Source organism: Lycium ferocissimum, chromosome 2, assembly GCF_029784015.1.
Source record: "Lycium ferocissimum isolate CSIRO_LF1 chromosome 2, AGI_CSIRO_Lferr_CH_V1, whole genome shotgun sequence".
NCBI classification, from domain to species: domain Eukaryota; kingdom Viridiplantae; phylum Streptophyta; class Magnoliopsida; order Solanales; family Solanaceae; genus Lycium; species Lycium ferocissimum.
Genome location: NC_081343.1, coordinates 54,931,673 through 54,940,468, shown reverse-complemented (window position 1 = coordinate 54,940,468; position 8,796 = coordinate 54,931,673). Strand labels below are relative to the sequence as shown.

At 35.8% G+C, this 8,796-nt stretch overlaps 1 protein-coding gene across 2 annotated transcripts; it reads left to right on the top strand.

The window, feature by feature from the left end:
- Positions 1–365: 365 nt before the first annotated feature.
- LOC132045362 (allantoinase) lies at positions 366–8,094 on the top strand. Of its 2 annotated transcripts, none has more exons than XM_059435950.1 (16): positions 366–545; positions 1,479–1,572; positions 1,736–1,856; positions 3,180–3,253; positions 3,493–3,569; positions 3,850–3,886; positions 3,960–4,045; positions 4,336–4,395; positions 4,714–4,862; positions 5,198–5,324; positions 5,774–5,929; positions 6,026–6,136; positions 6,766–6,876; positions 7,099–7,197; positions 7,509–7,657; positions 7,801–8,094. In XM_059435950.1, the coding sequence occupies exons 1-15, from the start codon at positions 465–467 to the stop codon at positions 7,635–7,637; spliced, it is 1,512 nt and encodes a 503-aa protein (XP_059291933.1). In that variant the 5' UTR covers positions 366–464; the 3' UTR covers positions 7,638–7,657; positions 7,801–8,094. The 2 variants fall into 2 exon arrangements, with proteins under 2 accessions (XP_059291933.1, XP_059291942.1); XM_059435959.1 differs by having other exon boundaries at positions 406–545; positions 1,414–1,572.
- The last annotated feature ends 702 nt before the right edge of the window (positions 8,095–8,796 follow it).

The window sequence follows — 8,796 nt, the reverse complement described above, 5'->3', positions numbered from 1 at the left end:
GGCTCATTTACCATTTATATAATCGAAAAGGCTCATTTATGCCATCAAACTATCGGAAATGACTCATTTATGCCACTTATCAATAGTTTGGCTCATTTATGCCATCGCCGTTTCCAAAATGCTCAACATGTCATTTTTTATTAATGCCAATTTTATAATACCAGATATGACACGTGACCTCCAATTAAATGGTTGTGGGGGATCGGGTGTATAGGTCGATTTTTTTTATTAATTTAGGATTTAAAATTGAGTTGATTTAATTAAATGATGTAGACTTTTAATTAGAGGCCACGTGTTATATATGGTATTATAAAACCGGCATTAATGCAAATGGCATTGACAGGTCATTTTGGTGCCGGTGATGCATGAATGAGCCTTTTCCGTTTATATAATGTGCAGAAGAAGAGTTGATAGAGAAGTGAGAAGAAGGCTGAGAGAGAAAAAAGGAGGGTTAGCAGAGAAACATGGAATCTGGAAAGAGGGGCTTTTTGGCTCTGTTACCACTCCTCCTTTCTTTCCTGTTTTACTTTGATTTCTCACAAAAGGTTTGATCTTTATGCTCATTTTCTTGATATACCATTCTGGTAATGCCTGTTTTTCTGTCAAAAGAATTCCTTTTTGTGGGATTTGGTGGTGGGGTTGGGGGGTGGTGAGGATATTAAAAGAAAATCTATTGGTTACCCAACCTTCAGAAATGAGGAAAAGATTCAATCTTGCTTGACACCCGTAAAGATACACAGTGAAATCTAGACTGTGTTACAATGAGATATGTAGTTGTCAATTGTGTATATGTTGTGCATTCGTGTGATTTTGCCTTTGGATAGTCTATTTGTGGACAGAATTTTTTTTCCAATAAAGGGGCTCTTTTTAAAGTGGCTTTTAGTTTTCATTTGAAGATAAGCTAAACAGATTTGATGATAAACTCTTCAATCAACATCTTCATTGTTATTTTTAAAACAAATTTCAGAAAGCCTCTTCTGGAAGTACTCATTGAAAAAAGCTTCCATATGATGTTCTTGCATGTGAAATGCTTAGGTACTGTAGATCTGGATATCCATTTTTGCATGTTGGTTAGGTGATGGAAGGATTGATGGAAAGATATTTGCCATAAGAACATTGGAAGGGATTCTATGTTGGATTTACTACTAAACACAGAACAATCAAAAGAGAAAGCATTGAATGGGTAAAGTTTCTGAATAAATTAAGAAGTTGGTCAAATTTGAGCATGCCTGCATGTAGTATGTAAGAGCCTTTGAGGCAAGCTTATGTCTTTTGGTCCTTTCCTAATGATTCTTCATTGCAGCTGTCTAGTTCTGATTTCCTTGTGTTTCCTTTTTAGAGAAAATTTCTTGAAAAGTAGCCATCTACTTGTGCTTTTTCCAGTTTATATGCTTCATATTATGTTGTCTTCAGGTACTACTTTTTTGTTCTATAACTTCTGAATGATCCTCAAGAAAGTTTATGGTTTTATACCTCAGCTTCCCTCAAGTGACTGCAGCCTTCTGCCGCATAATCACTATTGGATAGCCAGTAAACGTATTGTGACTCCAAATGGGACAATTTCTGGTGCAGGTTTGTTGAACTAAATTTTAAGTTTCCTTGATTTCCATCTCAATTATTTTTTTCTGCGTATAAGGTGATGGCTGCTACCAGCAGATTATGAACATGAAAGTTATGATGTATCTGAGACACTATACCTGGTGACAAATTGTTTCTCCTGATGTGACATAAACAGTTGAGGTAAAGCAAGGAAGAATTATATCTATTGTTGCTGAAGAGAATTGGCATGTAAATTCTTGGTTTACCACAGTTGTCAATTATGGGGAGGCTGTTGTCATGCCTGGATTTATTGATGTGTAAGATAAAATTCTATCCTCATGTTAGTTATGTCTATCTTTGTTAATTTTTTAATTTATAAAATCACTTGCCATGTAGAGCTTAAAGCCGATTTAGAAAATGTAGCAAAAAATGTTAACAGCTATGCATTTAATAGCAGAACATGAGAAATGCTGTGCGGAAAGAAAATTCAGACCTTTAATGAGAAACTTGAGATACTATTCATAGGAAACAGGGTATCCTAGCTCTTCACTTCTGGAAATTTCATACTGATAAAGGTGTCAAATCTGAATAAGAGTTAATTTTGATCCTCTCTTTCCCTTGGCAGTTATCACTCGGTTTAAGTGATATAGCGCTTGTCTCTTACATCCAAGCATAAGATTTCATTCACTGAAAAGTAAGAGGGGAAGTTTTATCATTTTGGAGGCATTATAATGTCTTTGGATTGTCAACATCATGGGTTTTGAATTTTGATAAAGTGTAGCGCCTCTCTCCTAATATGAATTGAAATGGTTAATGCAGAGTTCTCTATTTATATATAAAGATTTAATTCCCCTGTCAGAGTAGATATTTCTTTAACTGATGGAGCCTTGAAAGGTTTGATGATCCTTAAAGCTTTTCAGCTGAGCATAAGATGAATGTTGTAGGCAGAAATTGGAAGGGCTAATTGTCATCATCTGACTACCTGTAATTCCACAAAGCTGCCTCTTGCAAAGAATATGCTGAGTGCTCAAGCATGCTGTTGGTCAAAATGACATCCTTGATAAGTTGAAGTAGGTTAAAAAATTTGCAACTATTAGATGATCACCCTTCTGGTTTTATAATTCAAAGATGTTGCTTTGGGTCAGCAACCAATCTATAGTACACCCAATTGCACTTGCACTAGTACCTGAAAACTTAAGGCCAAAGTACCTGCTCAGGCTGTTTGAAATATTTTCTATGTCATCATGACTACTTCCTAGTTCCAACATTTATATCCATAAAATAAAGCAGATTCTTCCAAGATATATGCTTTTTCTTAATGAAACTTCATCTCCCAAGTATCTGACGATTGAGACTCCAATTAGATCCCACCTGGTAGGTTAAAGGTTTGAGTTGTGTGGAGGATAAGTCTAATTGTATAAATACTATTAATCCTCCCAGGGAGGGTGGGGGTGAAAAACAAAATAGAATCTTAAGCAGAGTAGTGATGGGAGTCTAGAATCATATACTTGAGCTTGGGTTGGTCCCGACTTGATTCTGAAGAATTGAGCTTAGTTGGTGCTTCCTTGCCAGTATCAAAACAATATGATAAGGTTTAACTCATAAAGCCTTGTCTGTAATTATCAATTTGTCCATTGTAGGCATGCCCATCTTGATGATCCTGGAAGAACAGAATGGGAAGGGTTTCCGTCAGGAACAAAAGCAGCTGCTGCAGGTATGTGGATTCAAATTTCAAGCTCGTCATATGTAACTTTAAACTATTTGAGATTGATAGCTCTGAATGTGGATAACTATGACATCAAAATGAGTTTTCTTTTTTAAATTCCATTTTTTTTGAAATTTGAAGTTATAGACTACCTTATTTTGCTGGATTCAATGTTCAATGACGTGTTCATATGTGTGGGATTATCTAGAACCTGATGATCATGTTTCACATTTCTGTGTTTTTCCCAGGTGGGGTAACCACATTAGTTGACATGCCTCTTAATAGTGCTCCGTCAACAGTTTCTGAGGAAGCTTTAAAACTTAAGGTAAGCATGGCATATAGATTTTTGATATATTTTGCAGAAAAGTTGACAGGGTAAATATTTCTAGTTTATCAAAGGAACTATTGTTTCTCGTATGATTATTAGCGCCTGTGTTTTCCATTTTGTTGAGGTCAGCTGGTCATTTATTATGCCGCATCTATAAGGGTTCTATGTCTATGGTATTCAAACTAATGAACATATAAAATGCTAACAGAAGCTCTTAGATTCATGTGGTGTAGTCATATTGGACGACGTATAATCAGAGTTCCTGTTCTTTTGGCAGGTCCAGGCTGCAGAAGGGAGGGTTTACGTGGATGTTGGTAATGATTGTGAAGCTATATTCTTGGTAGATTGATGTTGTCGTAAGACGTTACTTACTTCTTGTATTAACAGGTTTCTGGGGAGGTTTGGTTCCTGAAAATGCAGAAAATGCAAGTTCTTTGGAAAGACTTCTAAATGCTGGGGTTCTGGGTTTGAAGGTAATCCAGCAAACATTCGTGCACTAGAACAGAACGAGCATATGTTCTGTTCCTTCTCAATTTTTGCTATCATGACTGTCTGCAAGTCAAGCAACGATTGGCAACATATCCACTACGCTAAACACAAAGCATTTTCGGATATAGTTCATCAACTTTCCAACTATTACCTTACGAATTGACAATGTATCTTCAACTTTGGAGAGATCATTTTTGGGCATTCTTTGTAGCACTCTACTATGTGACCAGTTGTTTTGTCACATATATAATTGGACATATTTTCCTTTTTGCAGTCTTTTATGCTGCCATCAGGCATCAATGACTTTCCCATGACAACTTCATCCCACATAAAGGTACATAATCTTCCCTTTTAAAATATATATATATATATATATATATATATATATATCATTCATAACTATGTAGATATGTCATTGCAGATGGTCATTCGGACATACTTTATTATCTTTCTACTGTGGGAAAAGGATATATATATATATATATATATTTTTTTTTTTTCCTGTTTGTTTTTGCTGATCATTCGTAACTATGTAGATATGTCATTGCAGATGGTCATTCGGACATACTTTGTTATCTTTCTACTGTGTGATCGTTTTCCCTTCTGCCATGTCTATTAAATTTCTTATGATTCAATGCTTACTACTATGCAGGAAGCACTCCCAACTCTGGCTCGATACAAAAGACCCCTACTTGTTCATGCCGAAGTGCTACTAGATCTTGATGGAGAACTGGAACTGGAGGATAGAGTCGACAATGCTAGATCATACTCTACATATCTTAAGACCAGGCCTGCTTCAATGTAAATATATTACCTTTTATTATATGCTCAAATCTAGAGTAGAATTGTGTTAAGTAACATGTCACCAAAACGTTCCTCTTTCACTATGCTTTCTCTTTCTTATCTCTCCCTCTCTCTCGCTTTGCGTATGTATGATACATATGAACAGTGCTCTACCACATTAAGATTTTTTTTTTTTAAAATGAGGAAAGAAAAAACAACTTAATGTGGTAGAGCACCGTACATATGTATCATACATATGCAAAGAGAGAGATGGGAAAGAGAATCTTACATCCTCTATTTTCTACTGTTTTTTCACATTGTATTACCTTTTGAAAATCTTTGTTCTTTAATAGGGAAGAGGCAGCTATCAATCAGCTCATTACATTGTCAAAAGAGACGAGGGCTGGTGGTTCTGCTGAAGGAGCTCATCTCCATATCGTTCATCTGTCTGATGCTAGAACTTCGCTAAACCTCATTAAGGTAGCAAATGATTTCCCTCACATTTTAATTCTTTATATTTGTTCATTTATATACTATACATTTGTTGTCTTTGTACTCTTTCTGGGGGACTTTTTTGTTAAGAACAGGGAAGTCAACATTGTATAGAAATTCGGTTACTCTTCATAACTATAGTAGATGGCGTGGCTGACCGTCACATGCTTATGTGAATATATGGTTGCTTTCATGGTGGATGAGTAAATAGTAATATTGATTCAGTTGGAAGTGGCATATACATTGACATAATTATTTTTAACCTACTCATTTTATGTACTTTTGCGAGGTATTGTGCTTCTTGTTTTCTTCCACTTTCCCATGTTCCACTTTCCGTTAGTGTGAGACTAAATAGTTTTACACCTAAAATTGTGATGGGATAATCTACATTTTCATCTTACTGAAACTCTCTGTTGTTTTTTGGGGGATCTCCATAGGAAGCCAAACAAAGGGGTGATAGTATCACTGTTGAAACTTGTCCCCATTATCTCGCTTTTGCAGCTGAAGATATTCCTGATGGAGATACTCGGTTTAAGTGTGCTCCACCCATCCGTGATGCAGCCAATAAAGAAAAACTATGGGATGCTTTACTGGTATAATCAACTTCCAAACTCCGTTACTGGTATAGTCAATTCCAGAATTTCTTCTTTCAAAGAGTTTCCTTCATTTTGGTTTTGTGTGCATTTCAGGATGGAGATATTGACATGTTAAGTTCTGACCACTCCCCTGCTGTGCCAGAAATGAAACTGTTAGATGAGGGTGACTTCTTGAAAGCATGGGGTGGCATATCTTCTTTACAGGTCTTTACTTTTACCAGTTACCTGATCTATGTGGGCTCAGAAATAATGCAGATATAAACCATTTGGAGATAATAGGATTTGCTCGAAATTCATATGTAACGCACAAGCTTACATGCATATAGATGGATGTCACTTGCATAAACAATGTCTTCAATGTATCAGCCAAACATGTTGAAAAATCATGGTTGAAGCGAGATTTTTTTCCCTGTGACTTCTACTCTTTAGGCTTCCAAAGGTTCCTATTAGAACAACTATACCATCTTAGTTACACTTTGTTTCTGTAAATTATATAAATCACATAGGTCCTTTTTGTGAATCCAGAGTATAAAAATAACCTTTTACCCACTGAATACGAGGATATGTATTTATCGACATAAACTTTCTTTGGCCTATCAGTGACTTTCCTACTATACTTGCAAATTGGCCTACAATAGATAGTTTGGTGTGTCATGCAGCACTGTGGCAGATCCGCAACTATTCTAGGCATGTCGATATTGGCCAAATTTTCTGTGTTTCTTAGAATGATTTAGAGAATGAGTTACAATTAAAACAATGCTTGACGTCACTGTCAAACATACTCCTTCATAATCTGTTTGGAATGCTATAAGGTGTTGTTACTGTTTGTGCAGTTTGTTCTACCCGCGACATGGACATATGGGCGTAAGTATGGAATAACATTTGAGCAGTTAGCTTCCTGGTGGAGTGAGAAGCCTGCGAAACTTGCTGGTCTAACTACTAAGGTATCATGTGGAAGTATTTCAACATTACATCTACTGTTAGGCATTAAACAGGTTCCGAATGTCATTTTGCTTTGATTTTTAGAAAAATTGATGTGGCTATTTTACTTTGTTCCACTTTATGGTCCATACAAAGTTTGGAACTGTTTCAGATTTAGGTGATGTAAATTCTTTATGATACTTACATATCTTGGTGGCTGGTATTTGATTATAGTTCTTGTGCAGGGGGCAATTGCTTTAGGGAACCAAGCAGATATAGTTGTCTGGGAGCCAGATGTGGAGTTTGATCTGGATAATGACCACCCTGTACATATTAAGCATCCTGTATGTAATCCTGCACCTGTTATTTCCATGAAAACTAGGAGTAATTCAAAGTAGTTTCTCATACCTGATTTGCATGTGCAGAAATTTAGATTTTAAGAAAAACAGGAATGACTACTAGGAAACATTATTTAGATTTTAGACAGAAGTAAATCACCATTCTTTTGAAATTGATCTATCAGATTATTAGCATGAAGTAATCAGAATCAAATTGAAATTTCGCACATGCAGCGGTTTTTGACTTTCCTTGCTTTCGTTTTTTTATTTCTTAAATTTTCTTTGTTGTCCTCTTATGCCTTTCCCCCTATTCGCAGAGTATTTCTGCATACATGGGATCAAGACTCTCCGGGAAAGTTTTGGCAACCTTTGTGCACGGAAATCTTGTATACAAGGAGGGAAATCATGCTTCTCATGCATGTGCTCAACCAATTCTACGTAGATAGTTAGTGCTGTGAGCCTATTGGTAAATCGACCACTTACCATATCATCCAAATTCTTTTCCCTATGCAATATTGATGTTCTTTTTGAATCCCATTTTACCACTTGAAAAGCTCTATTCCTTTATATCCTGTAAACTGTGTTCTTACTGTTATATATTTTGCACAGGTTGTCCCTTTGACATTCCTGGAGATGACCAAATGGCATGGGCAAGTAGATGGAATTGGTGACTTCACTTGCATGGATCCAAGTTGTGCATCTCCTCTCTTCTTTTCTTTAGGGGCGCAACAGGGTTGGAGTGTATATAATCTGTTGCAGGCCCTTAGTTGATTGTCATTGGATATTTATCTCTGTAGAAATAAACATTTCAGTTGAAGCTGAAAGCTCTTGTTGTGTTGAGCAAGTACACATTTCTCAGCAATTTGACTGCATAGAAGAATTAAATTCATCTTTATAATGCAATGCCATGGGAAAAAACATCAACCTGTACTTAATTTCATCTGATGAGAAGCAAAGCCAACTAAAGGCGAGCAAGCTATGACTCCTTTGTATTTTGTTTTGTGTGCCATCTTTTCTTATACGCACCAAAAACACAAATAAATCTCAAAAAAGAATAGGCTAGGATTGAAGTCTCAATACATGCAAAAAACATTAAATTATTTCTTTCTATTTATTTAAGTCTAAGTTTTGTTGGGTAAAGTTACCTCCTATTTGTGCTAGTGCAAGCACTAGATAATTGTGTGCGCAAACTGGCCGGGACAGCACTATTAGCAAAAAATGGGGATCAGAAAATTTTCCAAGTGCTGCATCTGTAAAGGCAGCAAAGTGAGCTTCATGTTGATTATTTTTATCTGTATGTTCTCCCTTTTTCGGTTTAATAATAAAACATTCTCTATCCACGTTAGGTGTTTACACGATTTATTTTAAAGAATACATGACACATTTACATAAACTACATTACTCAATTATAATTAATTAAGATATATTTTCACATCAATTTTATCACTTAATCATAATAAATTAATACAGTTTTACTAAACAACGTATGTGGATAGGTGTTTTTCAATTCATGCGCCAACTGTACACTAAATAAGTAATAAGAAAAAAAAAAAAAAAAAAAAAAAAAAACAGTGTGCCATTCCGAGTTCAAACAAAGATCGGACG

What these genes read in the sequence shown, in the direction of transcription:
- LOC132045362 (XM_059435950.1), top strand. Translation starts at nt 465, where the DNA reads ATGGAATCTGGAAAGAGGGGCTTTTTGGCTCTGTTACCACTCCTCCTT. An exon ending in AAGACCAGGCCTGCTTCAAT is followed by an intron (nt 4,863 to 5,197) that starts GTAAATATATTA and finishes GTTCTTTAATAG; the next exon opens with GGAAGAGGCAGCTATCAATC. An exon ending in GTGGCATATCTTCTTTACAG is followed by an intron (nt 6,137 to 6,765) that starts GTCTTTACTTTT and finishes CTGTTTGTGCAG; the next exon opens with TTTGTTCTACCCGCGACATG.